This window comes from Histoplasma capsulatum, assembly GCF_000150115.1.
Source record: "Histoplasma capsulatum G186AR genomic scaffold supercont2.12, whole genome shotgun sequence".
NCBI classification, from domain to species: domain Eukaryota; kingdom Fungi; phylum Ascomycota; class Eurotiomycetes; order Onygenales; family Ajellomycetaceae; genus Histoplasma; species Histoplasma capsulatum.
Window position 1 is genome coordinate 672644 of NW_025544812.1, and position 21508 is coordinate 694151.

Here is a 21508-nt window from a genome sequence, read left to right on the forward strand (position 1 = left end):
CTCCACCCCTTGTCATGCCAGCGCATAGCAGCACCCATTTAGTATGGCATCCCAAACTAGTGTTTTGGGAAGATGTCGATTCTGCTCTTTGATCAGAATAAAGCTAGAAGAATGGCCATGCTGCGTCGTCGCGAGAAGAACACGATGTAAGCTCTCGTTGCTGTTGTGGAGTTGGAATAATGATGGTGTGTCGACTTTGGCGCGGATGGCGGCTAATTTTGGGCGTGATGGGGGCTAGAGGATGGTAGGGCTATGTTGATTTGAGGATGTGGGGGTGATGATGGGGTTTGATCAGAGGAACGTGCATAGGGTTTGAGCTCTGAATTGACGCTGGCTGTAGTTTTGTTCGTATAGAAAACATCGAATGCATTCTTACCACGGTCTAGCTAACTAAAATGTAAAATTCAGAATTCTAAGTCCAAGTTTATACACTAACATATATCCATCGTAGTGCCGTTCATTTTAATAGCACAATCACCAAATACTACACCGACTGGAGTTATATCAAAACTCGTTCTTTCTCAATTTCCCCGGAACAGAAACTGCATATCTTCCGGCGTCAACTTCTCCAGCGCCTCGCTTTGGTCCTTATTAATCGTGCCTCTGATCATATTGGCTTTTTTCTCCTGGAGTAAAACCATGCGCGATTCCACGGAATCCTCGATGCAGAGTCGAGTTATCACACACGGTCGTCGCTGGCCAATTCGGTGACATCGATCTGCACTCTGCCATTCGGCTGCCGGGTTCCACCATCTAGAGAAATAGTCAATTGTTAGATTAAAATTAGAAAGAAGCACAAAGAAGCGCTTTAACATCAAGGAGTGACGTGATTACATACGGGTCCACGATGAAGACTCTCGATGCCTCAGTAAGGTTCAACGCGACACCTCCCGCTTTAAGAGAAACAAGGAACACCTCAACATCGACATTATTCATGAAATGCTCGATGGATTTCTGGCGCTGGGCTGGGGTCATGCTTCCATCCAGCATGACTGTGTTAAAACCCACCCTCCGCAAACGCCACTCAACCAACTGGAGCATTGACGTAAATTGCGAGAAAACAATGGACTTGTGCGTCCGCTTCTTGCTGCGTAACTTGAAAAGATCGTAAACGAGCATTTCGATCTTCGTCGATGATGTCCAGTTTTCCATTTTGATACGGTTGATGATGGAGTTTTTCTTGACTTGATCATCCTCCTGTTCGATATCTGGCTGCTCGAAGTCGATAGAAAGCGGGATATGACAGCGTGGGCAATCGGGTTCTGTCCCGACTTCAAAGGAGCGAATATAATCTTTGGCACACTGTCTGCAAAATTCATGGCGACAGCGAGAGCGTATCGGTTCTTCCGCAGGTTCATCACAGATGCCGCAAACTATGACGTTTTGACCGCCTTCGGCATGTTTCTTCAAAATCAAGTCTGGGTGATTTGCTACTTGACGCATCTGCATGATCAGACCGAAGATATTTGCGTAGTTGTTAAGCATAACGCCCCGGCTGACGTATGTGTCAAATTGCCGAACAGTATTGGTCATAATGCTAGTGGAAAAGTCGCGTTCAATTTCCCCGAAGAATTCATTGTGAAGTATTACCCTTAGTACATATATTAGCGATAACTTGTAGCCATATTAAGTCAACACTATTATTTCTTACCGCTTGGGTGGGAGTTCCATCGAGGCTGTATGGTCTTGCTTAACACGACGAAGCATAAGCCTGTCAGTGATGCATCTCAACTTTTCCAGGCCAGCCTTCCGATCGGCAGGGCGTCTCGACTCGGTAACTAGACTCATGTTAACCAGTTCCTTGCTCTATGATCCGGATCACTTACTTGGATTGAGAATCTCTTGATTGAAGATAGAAACATGACTGAAGCCACTGCAAGAGGTCAGATTCTAAACGCGTTCACGATGAGATGGTCTGGGCTAACTAACGTACCTATGATAACAATGTGTACATCTCTTTTCCGCATCTTGTGACCAATGCAATTCCTGACATGGACATACTTTGCAAAAGTAACATGCGAATGGCTTAACCTCTAAGAATCGCAGAAGCGAGAAGAACTCTCCGATTCGGTTTTGAACTGGAGTACCAGAGAGGCACCATTTATAGGTTGACTTCAAGGCAAAGCAGGCTTTTGCTACACTAGTGGTACGTTGCTTGAGGCAAAGTTAGTGGGTAAATATGTTGGAATCGATTATGAAGAGCCTCTTTACCTTGATGTTATGAGCTTCGTCGAGAATCAGACGATGAAAATGAATAGAATGAATGACGCCTACAACAGTTAGGACGGATACCCTGATGAGAAGAAGCATGGACCTGAGAGCACATACTGTCTTCTTTCACGAGACCGTCGTTTCTTTTCCATCCTTTTACTTCCTTCCGGTGCATAGACTCAAGTCCAGCATCTTATCGAAAAACATTAGTAATGAGCCAAAATTCTCGTAGGTGGTGAATAGGCTTACAGGATATCATGATCACGTCGTAAGCCATCAGCTGCTTCGCTGAAAGATTTTTGACTTTCGAGTTAGAACCATGATGGATAAGCACCTTCAGTTTACCGTCCGTATATTGCTAGCAAGCCCAGAGTTAGCAGGTTCTCGGATTAGAAATTATGAGCTTTGAACGTACTTCGATCTCAGACTGCCATTGCATCAGAGCAACAGGGGGCACGACGACCAATGAGGGTCTGCCAATAGGGTAATCAGACATCAACAATGAGACTGCTTGAATCGTTTTTCCCATTCCCATCTCATCACCAAGGAGTCCGCCCTTCCATTGGGACTTTTCTTGTTGTATCATCCAATTTAACCCTTCCAGCTGAAATGACTTCAATTTTCGGGAGATGCCTGGTGGTTGTACGGCTGGAGTGAGAGTGATCATGGGGGATTTTTTAAGATCATCCCACATTGTTTGGATAATTGGATGCTGTTGCTCGAGTTTTCTGCGTTCCCGGATAGTCTTATAGATTGGTTAGCTTAAGATCAAAGCTCTATGTAGGAAGGTAATCCCTTACACGTGGAGTTATTCGTGATTCTGCTGCGTTCCGCGATCGAATCCGAGGGTTGGGATGCCTTGAAACTGTAATTGCGCGTCGTGGACGTCTGGTAGTCATAACAGAAGAATCTCCATCACCAGAATCTCCATCACTAGAATCTGGATCACTAGCATCTCCATCAGTAGCATCCCCTTCACTAAAACCCTCATCACTCAAAGAACTCTCGGTTACAGAGTCACCGGTATCTGGATTGGCCGAAGAGTCTAATTCGGATAAAGAAGACTCTTCACTGTCTGGGATGTTATCTCTCAGTGTTGCTGCCCTCAACTTTCCACGGGTGCTGGTGGAGGCAAGCGCAAGAGACTGTTGACTAGCCCTGCGGCGAGCTGGGAGAGGAGCGATCAATTTTGGCCGCAATGAACGCCTTCTGCCGCCGGAATATCTCGGATTTTGGTTAGGATTTTTACTGTACTCTGCTGCTTGAAGCGCACGGGCTAAGTTTTCATCTGCGCTTTCATCAGGTGACACATCCGTACTCATAGAATTGGCAACACGTTTCGAACCCATTAGACCCAATGTACTTGACCGCAATTCAAGAAAACGGGCTGTTGCGTTGACTCTTTTTTTGTTAGGGTTGGCAGGCTCTGCTGGGGTAACATTTGCAGTTGTGGCAGGCGTAGTGTCTCCGTTTGTCGTGCTGATACCACCCGCATCTGTTGAGGACGAAGGGGAAGTAAATGGGAGTTTTGGTCCTATCGACACTTCAACCATGACTGCTGGCTTGTTACCATTATTGGGGGTAAGAATCCGACCCGAGGGTTTCGCTCTCTTGCGAGGAGCTTTCAGGAGTTCGTCAATGGAGTCGTCACCGTCGCTAGAAGCAGAGTTCGCAACAGAGGGATTTAAGCTGGATCGGCTTCGCTGGCCTGGGCCTCTTTTTCTCAATGAGGCCGAGTATTTGTCTGATATCATTACCTGATGGTTAGTTTTATCCAATTTTGGAAAACCCAAATTTGCACTCACTGTTAGCAAGGCCTGAGGGTATGGCCCTTTCGGACGGAGGGTCGTTGGCCATGGTGTCCAACAACAAGCCCACAGAATAGCCAGGTAGCTGAATTCTCAATGTAAAGTCGAGATTGGCTCGAGGATTCAATGAAATGTAAGCGGGCCTGAGAGTTGCAAGTGTCTGTGTAGAGATGAAAGATTGAACTTCCACAGTACAAGGTGAATGGAGAGGCAACTATGATTGGCTTCAGAGCTGAGGAAGCTGTCCACTTCACACGGACAATAACACAATAGCACGATGCTGGTGATGTCCAGCGGAGTCTCTGGAGTGGTTATCACTGCCCAACGCTCACCCCTGGAAGCCTCACACAAAGTTCAGGCAGCCAGTCGGGTCAACGTGAGTTGGCCAAGATTGACGATTGCACCGCTGGTAGCAGGATTTCTGGTTAGTTCTCCCACAATCCGCACAACTTACTGAATACGAACAGGCCAATGACTCATCGTGTTGCCGCCAGTGCATCCGTCGCCCATTTCTGCCTAAGTTCTAAGTTCTTCTCGTTCTTGCACTCGTTCCTGAGGCAACGCGTTCCAAGGAGGCACACGAGGCACGAAGTCACGTGGAAGAATTTCAATTAAACCCTTTTCAGGGCAGGCAGCCAGGGGAAGAGTAGACCCGTGGACAGGAGACTGAGAACAACAGATACTGGACATTTATCGATATTCAGCATGTATGTGACCCTTTGTCTGGTGGTGGTGTGCTTGTTGGGCTCACTGAGAATTGTTGCTGACGGACTTGAAGGGCGCAAAGACCACAGCGTTCAAGCATTCGGGGACCGTAAGTGATTCAAATGCTCTGACCAGCACTTGGGATCAAGCATTTACTAACTTCACATTTCCTCTCAAGGCATTCGGCCCTGACGGATTTCCTTGCTGTATGCTCTACCCCATATCTGGTTGTATTTGTTTGGGGAGATGTACTTTTTTAAGATGGATTGACTAAATTTCCCCCTATTATAGTCCAACAATATCTCTGCAGCAGAAATCCGTAGTAACTACGAGCAACGCCTGAGGCAAGCCCGGGAAAATGGGGAACAAGCAAATGGCACTGAAGACAGCAGTACCAACGATCAGGGAGACGCAGAGCACGATGAAGAAATGCCAGATGAACCCGTGGAGAGCACAGGAACACGGAAGCGCAAATCACAGGCCGCGCTGAAAGCGATGAAGGCCGCGAAGCAGAAGAAAGAGCAAGCCAAACAAAATGACGATGCAAGGATCTTTAATTCCATGGCCAGCGGCAAGAAATCCGGCAGCTTGCTTCCTGGTCAGCTTGAGAATTGCGAATATTGCAAAAAGCGCTTCACTGTCACTTCATATTCTAAAACAGGATCGAAGGGTGGCCTTCTGTGTCCTCCTTGTTCAAAACGAGAAGAACTTCGGGACCGACAAAGCAAAAAGTCACTTGCAAATAAAAACAAACGGGGCCGGCGTCAGAATGTTAGCAAGATCCTGGATGGCATTGTCCAATCCGGCGCCCCAAGCCTTGTTGAGACTTGCATTAAAGTAAGCCTGCACTCCATCTATCCATCCCGTGATTCTTGCCCCAGAGCTGGTGTACTGATTGATGTGCTACTCCACAGAAAGTTGCTGATCACATCACCGATGTTGATGAATTTGGTGATCTCCCTCCTGATCTTGTCCTGAGCCTTAGCCACATTTTGTCCAAGCGACGGGCATTGACGTCTTTAACTCTGGACCTTTTCCTCCGTGGTGATGTCACCGCCATTGATATATATGATTGTGGCAGTATGTTTTCCCCTCCTGTTCTTAATAGTAGAAAAGAAGACCTGGCTAACACGAGTATAGAACTGGAAGAGGACGATTTTCATAAAATATTTGCTACCATGCCATACCTTGAAAGGGTAAATCTACGGTTTGCGGGTCAATTGAAAGATAAGCAGCTCGAGTACATGATGAATCACAATAAATTCATAAAACATATCCATCTCGATGCATCCAACCTTATTTCAAATGAAGGCTGGCAGAATTTGTTCAAAACATACGGTTCGCAGCTTGAAAGCCTCAAATTATACAACTTGGACTACTCGTTGGATGACAAGTCGATCTCCGTAATGGCTAAGCATTGCACGAACTTGCGTCGCCTAAAGCTCAAAACCTGTTGGCTACTAGGCGACGATGCACTCGGTTCCATCTCAACGCTTTCCAACCTAGAGCACTTGTCCTTGGATTTTCTCAAAGAGACATCTGCAGCAGCGCTGCTGGAGGTAGTCGACAGACTTGGACCTAATCTTCAGACCCTGTCGCTCAGCAGCTTCAAAAACGCCGACGACACTGTCTTGGACATGATACATCAGCGCTGCAGACGGCTTTCCAAACTACGCTTCTCGGACAACTGCATCTGCACCGATACGGCGTTTGCGCTCCTCTTCACTGACTGGGAGAACCCACCTCTCACATACGTGGATGTTTCTGGCACCCGTGATGTGGACAACGCAAATCCCAACGGCCCTGAAGACCCTGTCGGACTCGCCTCAGCAGGCTTTCAAGCGCTAATGAACCACTCAGGGAAGCACCTCGAAACTCTCAACATCTGCTCATGCCGACACATCTCGCATACCTCATTATCTGCTGCGTTCGATGGGACCCGCAACAAGTATCCCTGTTTGAGGGAGTTTGACATTTCGTTCCACACGTCTGCGGATGATTTTCTTGTCCTCTCCATCTTCAAATCCTGCCCTGCACTAAGGAAGGTTATTGCGTTTGCCTGTTTTGGCATTCGAGATGTGAGTATTCCGCCTGGCGTTGCGCTGATTGGGGGGTTGAATGCCCACCATACTACAGCGCAGCAGGATACCATGAAGGTTATTGACCAGATGTTTTGAGGTTTGCTGGCGTGAGTGTGTTTTAGATATGCTTGCCTTGTCTAGAATTGGGACGCATTATGCTTCGAGATTGTGTGTATCCGACGTATCTGTCGATATATCCCCAAGAAGTTTCCATGGCTTTTATGACATCCTTTTCCAATGGAACTGAAATAGGCCTGAGAGGGTCTGGGGAGCTCTCTCCTCCCATACCACTTTTTTTTTTTTTTTTTTTTTTCCCTTTTTGGTCACCTTTCACTATATGTTATTTCTGTATATGTTACCAAGCCTCATACCCTTGGATCCCATCACTTCGTTCTGACGATTGCCTGCTTACCATATATCCTAAAGTGACCTGGCTGATTGGTCTGTTTACTTCGGACATGGCCCAATGTATGTTAACTATTAGCTCAAGGCCCTGCAATAGTGATAGTTGTCCGATGTCTTTGTGATCCAGCTATCCTAATATAAATCACCCGCCAAACAAACTCCTTTACAGCAGGCTACCGGTGTGATCAGACCTCTGTGATAAATCCCCTGTTGGCACAGCTTGTCTCTCTCCCGTATTAGGGTTTGACGAGGCTCGTCAGACTGGAACCCAGCCGGATAAAGCTTTGCGGTTAAGTGTAAGCTCTGTGTCTTCCTCGCAGCGTGCGAAGAGGATAAGAGGATAGGGGCCGCCGCTTGCATATCGAGGTAGATAGGGTCCACAGTCTGACTGTCATCAGGAGAGGCTGGCACATAGGGGTTCCAGCGGGGGCGAGGGCATGATGTATATCGTCTTGTCTCAACCCTGACGTCCGCACCCCATTATTCCGTCCCTTAATTCTCTTTGGGTTACACATCATTACTCATACATCCACCACGCGGACAAGTATGCTCTCTGATCGCTGCTTCCCTACGGACGACGGAGATGTTTGGCCTGCACAACGCAGCGACCAAACAAGAGCAAGTGCACCAAAGGGAGCCCAATGTATATTACCAAGGGAGGTGTATATATATCTATATATCTATAGCGATATCTATTTCATCATTGTTGTTATCATATATCAAGTATTAATCAACCACGCCGGGTACATTGTCTGCGAACTGTCGTCGAAACGTATATCTCATTGATATCCGTAACTTCGACTTCTTCAACTCCGACCACAAAAGGTGCCTACAAGCCCCAGCGCCTCGATATTTGCGTCGTGCGCAGGTGTTCCGAGTAGTCCAGCCAGCATACTAGTGCAGGGTGAAGGGGGTTTCTGCGTCGGCATGTCGCGACTTTGACGGTGCTGGCCCGACAGATATATACGATGGTAGTTGCAGCTCTTACGCGCTGACTGCCTTGAGTGTCAAGTGTCTCGTTTTATGTCGGGCTGCTTAGGACTTATATCGATGGTTTCGGCCTTCACTACGGTTTGTACTGGCCTTTTTTTTTTTTTTCGTAGACGGAATTTTCCACTCATATCTGGCAGCATATAATAGAGTAATACGATAGGTAGATTAACTCATCTACGCTGGCCTTCTCTACTCTACTGCTGCTGATATCTTGCTCCCACTTCTTACCTCTCACTCATTCATTCCCGCAAACCCCTTTCTTTTTCCCATACCAATATACCCGCCCAACCGCCACACCCAGAGCATGCGCTCTCCCACCCGGCAAAAATTTCGTCATCCCCTTTCTCTGTACGGGGGCCAAAGCCAAATAGAGATGTTGAAAACTCGGTAGCTTTCAAGGGGGAAGCTTTCCCCTTGCGAAAATAGACCAAACGTCCATGACCGCATCAAACTTTAATCTATATACAAGCTCTCCCCCGACGTTAATTTTTGCGTCATTGTAGTAAATGATAAATAGACTCCCACGAACGGGCTATATAACGGTCCTCCTGTGGTTTTTCCTGTGGTTTTTCTCTTTTCCTTCTTACAACGCTCTCCATACAAACTGCCCATGGGCTTTTTTGTTGCCTTCCTGCGGGTACATAAGCTTTCCTGAGATAACTGTACTTGCGTTCTACTAAAGCCGACAAACATATATACAACAAGCCTGCTCGAAAATACCTGCCTGCATCCCACGAACAAAACAACAGTTCCTTCAAACCAAGATATATACTACATAAACTATATAAACTACATACACATATCCATACATCCACAAAACGCAATATCCTCCATACAGGCCTCAAGAGCATTCAAGGCTATTCCACAAATACCCGAGACCACCTTTGAAAGCATCTCTGAAAGCATCAGCACCCACCACACACTTCCCCCCGGGTGGCAGAAATGCCCAACCTCGGACTGTTCGCGAGGCTCCCATACGAGCTGCGTGAGCAGATCTGGGCTGAACTCGCCCCGTCTCCAGCTCAAGACATGGACAACCCCAGAACCGATCTCAGCGTCCTCCGTGCAAGCCACTACCTGCACGACGAGATCGACGAAGTGATCTACCGCCGCGGTACACTGGAGTTCAACATCGACCCAGTCTACCACCCCAGCTCCAACAACCTCTGCACCGTCTTCTTCAGGCGCAGACATCGCGCCCTCGACGACGCGGCCAACTCATGCCCCGCCTCCTGGACCCTGCAGAGCGTCGCCAGCGCCCGAGCGCGCGGCTTTGGCAGCGTCGCATTCCACAAGTTCGACCAGGTGGTCGTCAACATCCCCTCTCCGGACCCGAACGACATCGGCGAACTCTTCTGCCTGTGGAGGAAAGTCCGCGGCCTGGTCAGCCTGTTCAGCGGCGGCACGCAGATCAAGCACATGCTCATCCGCCTGCTGGAGCGCGAGAGCGACGGGCAGAACTGGATCGATGACCTCGAGTTGCCCAGCAAGGCCTACACGCCCTCCCTCGCCCACTCCACCTGCCAACATGACCACGACGTCCCCATCCTCCCCTTCTGCACCCTGCGCAACCTCGCGTCGCTGCGAGTCGAGACATACTCCGAGGAGCTCGCGGAGCTGATGGACTGGGACGTCATCGACAGCTTGGTCAAGCTTGTTCGCGAGAGCAACGATGAGAGCCACAGCGACAACGCCAACGCCAGACGCAAGCGCAGACGCAGCGACAGGGCCGCACGACCCGCACGACCCGCATCCGCGCGCAGCGAACTCGAGCGCAGGGACGCGTTTGAGTATTACTGGATGCACAAGCTGCTCTGGACGTACGCGGAGGGCAGCACGACCGCAGACCTCATGCGGCGCGAGACGCTGCGCGAATGGGCGCGCGACGGCAGCGAGTCGAGCTTCGGGAAGCAAGTCCGCCGCATCATGCACAAGTACCCGGGGTTCTTGGGCTGACGGAGCATGCATGTCCTGCGCGACATGCACTGTGTGGCCGTCTGCTTGAACGACGCGGCGAAGCGGCGCCGGTTGGAGTCAGCGAGTGCGTCTGCATCTGCATCTGCATCTGCATCTGCGGCGGATGAGGAGAGGAATGGCAACGACAACGACAACGACAGCGACAACGACAGAGCCGGAAACGACGAGGAAGACTGGGAGGCGCTCCTCCCCGCCGGGCTGCCAGTGGTTGAGACGCGCGAGTTCGGCCTCGCGGTGGGCCCGATGATAGTGCGCCAAGTGTACTGCGACAACATCCGCGACGAGGCAAAGTATGCGTCGTTCCACTGCCTGCTTCGGAGCTGGGAGCGGAAGTTCCAGGGCTCGATCTTGTTCTACACGAAGCGGAATGTTCGTCGGCGGCTGGGGCTCCCATTGCTGTTGTCTGATAGGACGTATATTTGAAAATGTGTGTTGGTTAGGGATTGAGAGTGGTTTTCCCCATTTTTTTTTTGTCTATTTATTTTTGTTTCCTGAAGATTCCTATCATGTATAAACGTTCAAAGTGAGAGATTGGTTCGGGTTTTTGCACCTAGGGTTAGTGAGTGATCTTTAGATCTTCTGTCCACACAATGCACTGTACACTGTACTGTATTTTCCTCTCTCCATTGAATGTCAACAATTCTGTTTCATAATTTGATTTTTGACTCTTGAAAAGAATCGATGAAATCGTTGATTTGATCCTCTGTCCTCCTGGACTTAGTATATGAAAATTTGAAGCACTTTCCTTTTCCTTTTCTTCTTTTTGTTAAGGTCCCCATTGTGTCATGTCATAAATAACAGCCATATATATATATATTAATTATATATATACATAGATGCATGTTTTTTGCTCTTTTCTTCATCAATACAGAAGAAAATAGTTAAATAAAATCAGGGGGCGTCGATGGAATGGACCTGTCGATGGCCTGATCCATTGACATGTGCTACGCGAAGAAGGTTAGCAGCAGAGTCCGTTTTGTCCCTATTTACGCTGTATTTCCAGGAACTACAGATTCGCACTATGGCATGGTCAAACGAAGCGCTGTGGGTCGTTAGCGACTCCACAGGGGAAGAATGCGCCGATCTGACTGATCGGGTGCTCTGCCTTCGTTCATCGAGTGGCTCCGGCATCACAACTCGCGTGCATCAGAGTTTCGACGGAGGGATTGACTAGTACGAGTAGTTCAACTCTAAGGGTCAAGTCGCGCGTTTTGCCTTCCCCAGTTCCAACTTCCAGGGATGCTGACGAGTGTTGCAGGGGAGGGAACTCGTTAGGGGCGGTTAGTTGGAGTTAAATGGTTGCACGCTGTACGTTGTAGCAGCTACGGCGGCAAGCAGTGCAATATTGCAGATGGAGGAGGGAGAGGAGGAGGGATATAAATAGAGCGAGTGCATCCCGTGGCAGCTTGCCGAGAAGGAAAAATATTATCGAGCATGCAGTAGTTCAGGTGTGAGGTGGATTGAGAAATGCCCGTTGCAAGGATAGAACGAAGCAGGCGGCGCGCGCGATGCAGCTAGTCTACATCGTATGGATGCAGCTGCACAGATACTCTGCATATACTGCGTAGACCACTGCGGATATCCATGACAACCAACGCGAGAAAACTTCCCAAGTGCCTGATTGGGGGCTTGCAGCGCTAAAAATAATAATAATAATAATAATAATAACAATAACAATAAGAATAAGAATAAGAATAAGAAAAAAAAAACTCAGGACGGCGCGTGGAAGGAAGAGCTGAGAGAGCAGAGCAGAGCAGAGCAGAGCAGAGCAAAGCAAAGCAGGGCATTCTCTGAAACAGGCCAGGCCTGGCGATCATACAACAAACACTACAGATCATACCTCAGACGATGTCGTCAACAGACAAGCGCCGGGGCTGGAGACGGTGGAGAGTGGCGGGATGCCAGTGTCTCGCTCTGTGGGTTTTGTTTTCCCTGGCGGAGAGATGAATTTCACCGAGGACGAGCGACATCAGAATCTAAACATCTCCGAGTCATCCATTCCCGATCTGGCGCTGTCACGGATGCTGGCTCAGCCTGGTGCCGGCTAGTGGGCAGAGACATTTGCCACCCGAGAGAAGAAGAAGGAGGAGGGAGAGAAGGGATGGCCGTGTCGTGCATGTACTGTACTCATCTCCATGGATTGAATTGACTGGATTGAATGGAATGGAATCTGAATGAGTTGATTGAATTGAATTGAATTGAATTGAGTTGAACTGAATGGAATAGAAGAATAAATAATCGCCATGGATTTCCTCTTCTGGATCGGCCCAGAACCGGCGCCGCAAGCCAGCTGAGTGTGCGTACCTAAGCCTGAGGCAGCCCTGGGGCAGCGCTGGGCAGGTGACTGGCAGACCACGCACCAGATCCAGCGTCAACGACAACGACATCGTCTCTTCTTCGACATCGCCTCTTCTCTTCTGCTTCACTGCTCCCTCCCAGTCTCTCCCTCCCTCCCTCCCTCTTTACATCTTCTCTCTCTCTCTCTCTTCGTGTCATTCACTCTCCTTCGCTTTGTTCTTCACTCCCTCCCATTGGTTGCTGAGGGCTCGCGTCCCGATCACTCGCTCGTACAAGCATAGTATCTCCAACCCCCCCCGGCTCCCTCGACTCGCTCGATCGACGCCTTCGTCCTACCTCCTGCTCTTCGTCCGTGTACCCAGCAATACTGTCTTGCCATCTTGCGGACCTGTCCACCTGGCCGTCTTCTATGCCACGACTGTGAGTAGCTGTGGGAGCTGTCTCTGTCCTTCGAGGGGGGACCTCAGACAAAGAGAGACCAGAGGTGTGTATATCCTATGCCCTGTTGAACCTTCTTTTTCCCTCTCCCTCTCCCTCTCCCTCTCCTTCTATATCGAAAACAAAAGTGGAAAAAAAGAAGAAAAAAGAGACACAGTGTGAGAAGGATATTTAAATTTAAAATTTTGGCATTGTTTACGACCAAGCTCCCTTCATGACAAACGACTCTTTTTTTCCTACGCCTTTTCTATCTATATATATTTTGATCTCGCGTTGCATGCCTTCTAACAAACAGTGCTATTATTATACCTTCATGCATAGATCCGCCGTCCATCAATTCTCTTTGTCTCATGTCGTTGTAAATTGATTATCCGCCTTCCATTCGCTTCGACTGGCTCAGTGGTTCGCGGCATCTGAAAGTTAATTTTTTTTTTTTGTTGCACCTTGGATTTCCCGCCACATGAGAATTGAGTTGGGAACCGGGAAAGGAAGATAAGATCTACACCCACGCCAGCCAGCCAGCGCCTCGAGAGGGCCTTTGTGTTGTTATATTTCGGGCCGCCTCTCCACCCCCCCTCTCTCCTCAAGATCTAGCAAGGTCCCCCCGCCCCTTTCTCCATGCCGATCAAGCTACCCAAAGGCTTTGCTCGGCGGAAATCTTCTGGAAATGCCCTGGAAGAGTTGGACCAGACCCCCCAGCCCTCCTTCAAGGTCTTCGAGCGTCCTGCTCCCGGTAGAAAGTCCCTCGATGGATCTACCACTCTAAACTCCATCGACGGCAACAGCAACAGCAACAGCAGCCGTACGAAACGCTCGTCGGAAGACCCGTACGCAAACAACCTCTTTGCAAACATCGACCCGCCCTCTTCTGTGGAAAACCGGTATGTTGAACCTGGCCTCCCCCCCACAGCAGATCCCTTACGTGGTGGAGGGACACGGGTCTCGAAATTGACTGGTTTCGGTGGGAGCAGAGGCACTAATAATTCTGCCTCCACTGGTCGTTTGTACGATAGCTCTGCTTCCTCCGCAAAGTTTAGTTCCTCGTCCACGTTACCAAGCTCCACCGATATCCCCATCCAAGATGTCCCCGTCCCCCCCATGCATGATTCTTCCTTCTTCTCCCTTCGATCCTCTGGTCGCACTTTTTCCTTCGGAAACAAATCTTCTTCGGCCAAGTCGCTCCAACGCCAGGACGTCGTCACTCCTCGGTCTAGGGGGACCGTAGCAACCAGAGAGAGTGCGGCCACAGCCAGTACTACAAGCACTGCCACCCCTCCCAGATTACCAGATACAAACTTGGACATGGGTGACGCGTTAAGTTTCGGGAATATGTTTGATGGACTCGACAGGGAGAAGGAAAACCACAAAGAACAGCCGGCGGCTCCCCTGTTACAGAGTTCCCTTCGCCGGGTAGGTTTTATTATCTATTTATCTCTCTCTCTCTCTCTCTCTCTCTCTCTTTCTTGTTTTTATGCTCAATTTCTTGAGTTAGCATATCGGAAAAGCCACTAATGTCACACTGGCCACAAACCAGGAGTCCGCATCGGTAACCCCATTAATACCTACAAAAGGCTCTCAGAATCATCCTCCTCCCCTACAATTTGTGTCCTCGAAAGATGTTGAACCCTCCCCTCATACTAATGACAGCCAGAATTCACGAGACGGTCTAATGAGTAGGGAAGAAGACGACCCTATATTATCCCGCCCGCCCGCCTCTCGGGTAAGAACCTCAGTCTTGCCAAGCACCAACGGTAGTCTATCGCCGACGCACAACTCTGGTCCCAGCTCTAGGTACTATAGAAGTACGGTACAGCTTAGCCGCGCTGCTGATGTTGAAGATGAGGACGCGAAGATTGTTAATAATTCCGTTTCTGCACAAAGACGGATGACTGCCGAATTTTCACCTGCCGAATTTCCACCTGACGGTGACCCTCCTAGCTCTCTACCATTCTCAGGGAGCAGATGGAAGCAGCGTAATGCTGCGAAACAGATCACCCGTCGTCCAACTCCACAGGACGAAGACCCTCATGACGACACCCACGACGACGCTCACCTTGTAGCTGCATTGGCTGCCGAGGCTAGTTTAGCTGAACGATATGAGGAAAATGCTAGCAACTCCGAGGGGCATCAGCCTCCGAAGGTCATGACTCCAGCGCAGTTCGAACGGTATAGACAGCAGAAGGAGATGACGATGAAAGAAAGTAATGCTTCCAGCACTCGCCATTCGGATGACGACGATAGTGATCATTATGACGAGGAAGAGGATGAGGTGGAGAAGGCTCGCGAGGCTGCAAAGCAAAGGAAGAAGCAGGAGGCCCATCTCTCGGTTTACAGGCAGCAAATGATGAAAGTTACAGGGGAGGCAGCCAAGTTGCGCAATTCCGAGCAGAATAGCGTGGATAATGCCAGTCCACCAGGTCTGCTGAACAATATAAACCGAACGTCTTCCTTCATGGCACCAGAGCAACCGACCACCGGGAAAGTCAGCGATGGGGAGGACGATGATGATATACCGCTTGCCATCCTGGCGGCGCACGGTTTCCCCAATAAAACTCGACCACCCGGACTCCTCACCCCGTCGATTTCAAATCCTAATCTTCGCGCATCGATGCAGTCGTTTGCTGCGAGTCCGCCCTCTGTCGCCGCCGAGTCCCCAGTAGCAACACCGCCAACGGCTCGTGCCAGTCTCCCGGTATTTGCTCGAAATCTTCCCCGTGATCCGTATAACGTCGGCGCTAGTCTTGTAAACCCTTCTCACCGGGAATCCCTGGCTATGGGTGGAGGCACTCCTTCGATCTTCGGCGCACCACCTGGCCTACCGCCTGGAGGACTAGTTGGCGTAATCGCAAATGAAGAGCGCGCCAAGGCCATGAGACGAGGGAGCCCGAATGCCCCTCGTGGGTATGATGCACCTCCCGGAAGCTTGCTCGCGATGAACATGAACGGGCCGCAAAATAATATTCTGCCTCTACACCAGCAGCAGCAGCAGCAGCAGCAACAACAACAACAATTCCTAAACGTCCCTGGCGCCCCACCAGGCCAGCAGCCAGTTGTTGGCCAACCAGACCAGGTGTCACAGATGACCCAGATGATGCAGACGCAGATACAATGGATGCAATCCATGATGCAGATGCAGGGGATGCAAACGCCCATGAACATGGGTCCTGGCGTTCATAACGCTCCACCGCCCTCCCTGCCCCGTCCGGTATCCATGTTCTCCAACTTCAACCCCAGCCAACCCCACCTCCAAGGACCCCCACAAGTTGACCATAGAACTCTAAGCCTCCTCGATCCCAAATGGAATAATAGACAATCTGCCTTCTTCCCAAATTCACCTCTAGGACCAGAACCTGGCTATGCCCCCTCGGTCGCGCCGTCTGAGCGCAGCAACATCGGCACAGCCAGACGCTACCGCCCCGTCTCAACCAGCCAGCCCCCGCCCCATGACAAGGCCATGGCGCGCTCGTCAACGTTCACTGCCTCCACACTCCGGCCGTGGACGGAGGAACAGCCCTGGAAGATATCGCGTACCTCAACCATGAATCTGAATAGCGATGGCAACGCCATTGACATGCTGCGGGTGGGGACGGAGGGATTGAATGTGCCGGGGACGAGTGGGTCGAGACCCCTTAGTGGGTTGAGGGTTAGTACGAATATGGACATGAATATAAACGGTGCGAAGGGCGGCGATGTCCACGTCATCCACCGTAACGCTGACGACGACGACGACGATGAAGAAGGGGCGTGGGCAGAGATGATGAAGAATCGGGAGAAGAAGAAGAGTGGGTGGCGATTTAGGAAGACGATGTCGGCCGGGCTGGGGGATTTGTTTTCGCATTCGCATTCGCATTCGCCTCCGCTGTGAGTTGTGAATTTATTGGGATTGAGTTGGGATTGAAACTGGAATAGGAATTAGGCAGCATCTGTGGACTGAGAGAAGTAGGAAAAAATGCAGAGGTTCTATACGCATCGAAGCTAGGATGGATTTTCCTATGGCATTGGTATAAAATAGCATGGCATGCATGGAATAAATTGGAGGGCGCGAGACGAGACAACGGAAGGAAGGGGAAGGGTTATTGGAAGATAGTGCAAAACGGTGGAAAATAAAACAGCCGATATAAAGAGGGAGAAAGGAGGCGAGGGGGTTGGGAGGATGTATTTACGTGAGCGTGAAGCTGAGTGCTTTTATTTCCCTGTCATTTGCTGATTTCTTATACGCCCAGGTTGATTTTGAAATTCTTGTGCTTTTGTTTATTGGCATTTCCTCTTTGTTTTGGTTCTACTGCTTGCTGATTTGCTGGGGAAATATACGAGATTTCCTGTTGATCTGTTCCATCCATAAATTGCGTTGTATCGATTATTTTATTCCGTTTTATTCTTGGTTTGTTTCTTGATGAAAAATAGCATTGCCTTTTGTTTCTCCCCTCCTCCCCCACCCCTCTCTTTCTCCCTTCCTTATTTCATCATATATATCATATAACTATACATATAAAGTTAAATAATCAATAATATCATAATTGGAAATGGGATATCCACATTGGACAGACAGAAGCGAAAAATCAAATACATCCGTGTGGTTGAAGCGTATAATCATATACCAAGCGCGTCCCGGGATATATATATATATATATAAATATAGTTACCCATCATTTTTCATCTAACCCTCCCCACAACCTGCCCTTAACCTCCTCCAAAATCTCCTTTGCCTCCGCCACCACCCCCCTCACAATCTCCTCCGCAGATTTCACCTCCCTAACCAAGCCAATCCCCGTCCCCGCATACGTCGTCATGCGCCCCGTCGGGCCCCACCCGGCATCCCCCTTCGCCATCTCCTCCTTATATAGCCTCTGGTTCTCCGCATCGTCCATCCCCGCCTCCTTATCCCGCAACGTCTCATTCACCACCCCGCGCCCGTCATACTGCGCCGGCCACGCATTATACCCGCGCACAGCGTCGTACACCGTGGTGCGCACTGTGCTCACCCCGCCGTCCGCCACCCGCAGCACTTCCGCCTGGTACCCGCGCGACACCGCCGCCTCCGCGCTCGCCAGGAACCGCGTCCCCATCACAACCCCCTGCGCCCCCAGGCACAGCGCCGCAGCCACCCCGCGCCCGTCCGCTATCCCCCCCGCCGCCACCAGCGGGATCCCCCCGTGCCCCGCCCGCACCAGCGCGTCTTTCACCTCCGGCACGAGCGAGACGATGCTCGCGCTGCGCGCCAGCCCGTGCCCCCCCGCATCGCTCCCCTGCACGACCAGGACGTCCGGCTGCGCGCGCGCGGCCGCTTCTAGCGCCTCAGCGACGGAGCCGATCTGGATCCAGATGCGGGTGCGGTTGTGCGTGGCGCGGCGGACCTCGCGCGCCCACGCCGCGAAGGTCGAGGCGGGGTCTGGGTCGCGGGCGGCGAAGAGCCAGAGTGCGGCGGGGGGTTGTTTGGCGAGAACGGGCAGGGCGAGGTCGAGGTCTGCGCCCCAGTTGAGCAGGCCGATGCCGATGGGGAGGGGGGAGGAGGAGGTATCGTCGTCGTCGTCGTCGTCTTTTTTGTAGGTGTAGTTGGGGATGGGTGGGGAGGAGCAGGGCTTCGAGACCAGTTCGGCGGCTTGGGAGAGGAGGGTTTCGAGACTGGAGACGCCGAAGCCAGCGCCGATGAAGCCGAGGCCGCCGGCGCGGGTGACGGAGACGGCGAGGTTGGGGGAGGCGATGGCGAGCATTGGCGCGCTGATTATGGCGGGGGTGCTGGCGGGGAGGGTGGGGTGGAGGGCGTGGAGGGTCGGCATGTTGGATGGGTTTTGCCTTTTTTGTATGTAACGTTTATATATATACGGTTTGTGAATGGAAATTGGAAACTGGATGAGAGATCTCGTTTATATATAGAGAGAGGCATCAAAGTGGGGAGGGCCTGGTTAATTCAAAGATGCGGGGCCGGGGGCATTCACGGAGGAGCACAAAACTCCCACTTCAGTCAGCGACTCAGCATTATCCAGCTCAGCAAAACATGTCCAAGGATTGCTGAACCCCACTCTCTTCACATTCTACGAGGGAAGCGCTTGGTTGTCGTTGTCGAGCGGCTTAGGCGGATGAGCCGGTGGCTGCCAGGAGGGTTCCGATCCAGACCGATTCCGCGCTATGATGTTTGTTAGGAAAAGCCGGCCTTCTTTACGGGGAACAGGCGCTTATTCTTTCTCCTCAACGCAGCATTGTTCCGTATGGAGCGTTCCCTGGTGAATGCTAGTATATCAACGCTATCGTAAACGTTTCTCTGAAGGCTGGCGGAGTTTCCGAAAGGGGAAATCTTGAGGTTTGGGGGATGTTACAATGACGTCATAATGGGAATTTGACCGGCGGCGGAGGATATGTTAATCCGGAAATGAGATTAGTCATCGTGGTGTATTTTCGCTGCAATTCATTCTGGAGAAGAAAAGAAACGTTGAATATATATTCATATATATATATATATATATATACGACAGTTGCTATACCAATAGTAATAACTATATCCACGCCGTTGTCTGCGCGGGCAATATACTGTGCTTCAGTCACATTCCTTTCATCGTTTTCCTTTTTTTATTTTATTTTTGGATCCCCTGCTTCATTTTCGATTTTTGTTTCCCCCATTCCCTCTGCTCGTTTGAAATACTATTCCTCGTTTTTTGCAGCTTCCAGCTGTGATATTTCATTTCCTTTTTCTCTGTTTGGATACTCGCATTTGCTGTTTTTCTTTGAGGGAGGAAGAAGAAGCTTCAATCTGGGCCGTATATTCACTCCCTCCCCGCTCCCCCCAGAAGCTCGTTGGAGGCACAAGTAAACGAAGGGGAAAGGGAGAGCTCGGGGACTCCCACTAGCAGGCAGCCTTGAACAAGCCGCTATATATATATCTTTATCTTGCCCCACTGCTTGCACGAGTCGGTCTGTCGTTGAGAATAATTCAAGATGAATGCGCCTGAAAGGTGAGATATTTCATTTTCTTGTTCATTCGTATTTTCAGAGTCATATCCGCTCTGCCCTGGGTGAACGGAGCATGAGAAATCGCGAGGGAGACGAAGATGCAAGCATGCAGTTGAAGCATAAGGGATGAATGAATGAAATATATTTCCGCGATGTTTCGACCGTATACTGGATGCTGCAAAATGGGGCCGCCGTCATTGTTGCCCTGCCAGCGTCAAGGGCTTGTTCCTTGTTCGTGTCATCGTGTCTTGTCCCTTCTTCGTCTGCATGCCTGCATTCCTGTCTCCTTTCCATCTAACCCCCGCGTTTGGTATATTGTATCATATCGCAGCTCTCTTCTATCTCTCTTCCATCACCAGGCCAAAGATCCCCATTTACCCGGCATTCATTTCCTTCACCCCTTATACCAAACCTTTCTTTCCCTTTATCTCCAGCCCTGTGCGTTGATCATGGAAAACCAACAACCCACTAAGCCGCTTGATCCCGAACGGGAGCGCTCCATGACCTTCTTCGACTCCTCTGCGGCAAGCTACCGCCAGAACCCTTGCAAGACCAAAGTTCGTCCGCACCTGGACATGGTAGCCAGGTTAGAGTGACTTGCTCTGCTCTCTCCGTGTTTGGAGTTCGCATTCTCTTTTCCTCCTTGTCTTTCTCCTTTTTTTTTTTCCGTTTGGGGGTTGTTAGGATTAGTTGGAGGGTCTTCGATGCCTTTTGAGTTCCTTTCTTCGCTCCTTGGATATGTACATGTCTTTTTTTTTTTTTTTTTTTTTTTTTTTTTTGGTGTGGCTCTTGCGAAACTAAATCCTGTATCCTGTCGCTTATAGATTCGAATCCTTCGTTCTTCTCCCAGGCGAGAAGAAGGTCGAGGTTGAGGTTGATACCCGTAAGTTGTTTTCAACACCCATTATATATGCTTTCCACCCCATGGCAAATCGCTAATCCATGCTGGTGAACTATTTGCAAACTAGGCATCCCGTCCACCGCCATTTTCACCTTCAACAAGGAGGACCACACGCTTGGCAATATGATCCGCTCGCGTCTTATTACCAGCTCACACGTCCTTTTCTCGGGCTATAAGGTACGTTTTGATCTACGTATACACACTCCCACCCGCCAGCTCGCAGCCGGCCTCGCTTTTCCTAGTACAAATGATTCTATGCGAACGTATAGCATTTGTGTATCTCTACTAAGTACCAACGCAGGTCCCTCACCCTCTGGTCCCAAAATTCATTCTACGGGTACAAACAGACGGTCAAATCACCCCCAAGGAAGCCGTTATCACCGCTTGCCACGAACTAGTGAAGGATTTGGGCTCCCTCAGCCGCGAGTTTACGAAGGAATACGAATTGCGGAAGATGGTTGGGGCGGGTGCTCAGCAACAGAACGCGCAGAACGGTGTTTAGGTAGCTTTGAATTGGTGCCTGGGATCCGATCCTTATGGTGGTGTTGCAGACTGGCTGGGTCTCTCGGTTGAATTCTGGTTTTTTTTTTTTTTTTTTCCCTTTCTTTTCTTCAGTTCCTCCTCTAGCTGATAGTTCTTATGTAATTTTCTGGAATTTTCAGCTCTGGGTGCGACACGGCGTTGGGACTGGCCGGTAGGACTTTGGTGATCTTCCGCAGAATTACAGCTTATTTGTTTTTTGATTC

At 50.1% G+C, this 21508-nt stretch overlaps 7 protein-coding genes across 7 annotated transcripts; 5 read left to right on the top strand and 2 right to left on the bottom strand.

The window, feature by feature from the left end:
* Positions 1 to 382: 382 nt before the first annotated feature.
* Positions 383 to 4068, bottom strand: HCBG_07559 (DNA repair protein RAD16; the record flags this gene model as incomplete). Its single annotated transcript, XM_045434608.1, has 7 exons — positions 383 to 753; positions 839 to 1591; positions 1827 to 1841; positions 1934 to 2154; positions 2627 to 2956; positions 3012 to 3955; positions 4017 to 4068. The coding sequence occupies 7 exons, from the start codon at positions 4066 to 4068 to the stop codon at positions 522 to 524; spliced, it is 2547 nt and encodes an 848-aa protein (XP_045284815.1).
* A 422-nt stretch (positions 4069 to 4490) lies between these two features.
* HCBG_07560 (DNA repair protein Rad7) lies at positions 4491 to 6901 on the top strand (the record flags this gene model as incomplete). The annotated part of the gene is made up of 6 exons (XM_045434609.1): positions 4491 to 4555; positions 4798 to 4833; positions 4903 to 4930; positions 5016 to 5561; positions 5639 to 5804; positions 5865 to 6901. The coding sequence occupies 6 exons, from the start codon at positions 4491 to 4493 to the stop codon at positions 6899 to 6901; spliced, it is 1878 nt and encodes a 625-aa protein (XP_045284816.1).
* Positions 6902 to 9145: 2244 nt separating this feature from the next.
* Positions 9146 to 10603, top strand: HCBG_07561 (uncharacterized protein; the record flags this gene model as incomplete). The annotated part of the gene is made up of 2 exons (XM_045434610.1): positions 9146 to 10137; positions 10165 to 10603. The coding sequence occupies 2 exons, from the start codon at positions 9146 to 9148 to the stop codon at positions 10601 to 10603; spliced, it is 1431 nt and encodes a 476-aa protein (XP_045284817.1).
* A 516-nt stretch (positions 10604 to 11119) lies between these two features.
* HCBG_07562 (uncharacterized protein) lies at positions 11120 to 12228 on the top strand (the record flags this gene model as incomplete). The annotated part of the gene is made up of 2 exons (XM_045434611.1): positions 11120 to 11231; positions 12014 to 12228. The coding sequence occupies 2 exons, from the start codon at positions 11120 to 11122 to the stop codon at positions 12226 to 12228; spliced, it is 327 nt and encodes a 108-aa protein (XP_045284818.1).
* A 1306-nt stretch (positions 12229 to 13534) lies between these two features.
* On the top strand, positions 13535 to 16781 carry HCBG_07563 (uncharacterized protein; the record flags this gene model as incomplete). Its single annotated transcript, XM_045434612.1, has 2 exons — positions 13535 to 14326; positions 14451 to 16781. The coding sequence occupies 2 exons, from the start codon at positions 13535 to 13537 to the stop codon at positions 16779 to 16781; spliced, it is 3123 nt and encodes a 1040-aa protein (XP_045284819.1).
* Positions 16782 to 17562: 781 nt separating this feature from the next.
* On the bottom strand, positions 17563 to 18693 carry HCBG_07564 (2-nitropropane dioxygenase; the record flags this gene model as incomplete). Its single annotated transcript, XM_045434613.1, has 1 exon — positions 17563 to 18693. One exon carries the CDS (start codon positions 18691 to 18693, stop codon positions 17563 to 17565), a length of 1131 nt encoding a protein of 376 aa, XP_045284820.1.
* A 1617-nt stretch (positions 18694 to 20310) lies between these two features.
* On the top strand, positions 20311 to 21296 carry HCBG_07565 (polymerase II polypeptide J; the record flags this gene model as incomplete). Its single annotated transcript, XM_045434614.1, has 4 exons — positions 20311 to 20447; positions 20686 to 20744; positions 20830 to 20939; positions 21064 to 21296. The coding sequence occupies 4 exons, from the start codon at positions 20311 to 20313 to the stop codon at positions 21262 to 21264; spliced, it is 507 nt and encodes a 168-aa protein (XP_045284821.1).
* Between the last annotated feature and the right edge of the window lie 212 nt (positions 21297 to 21508).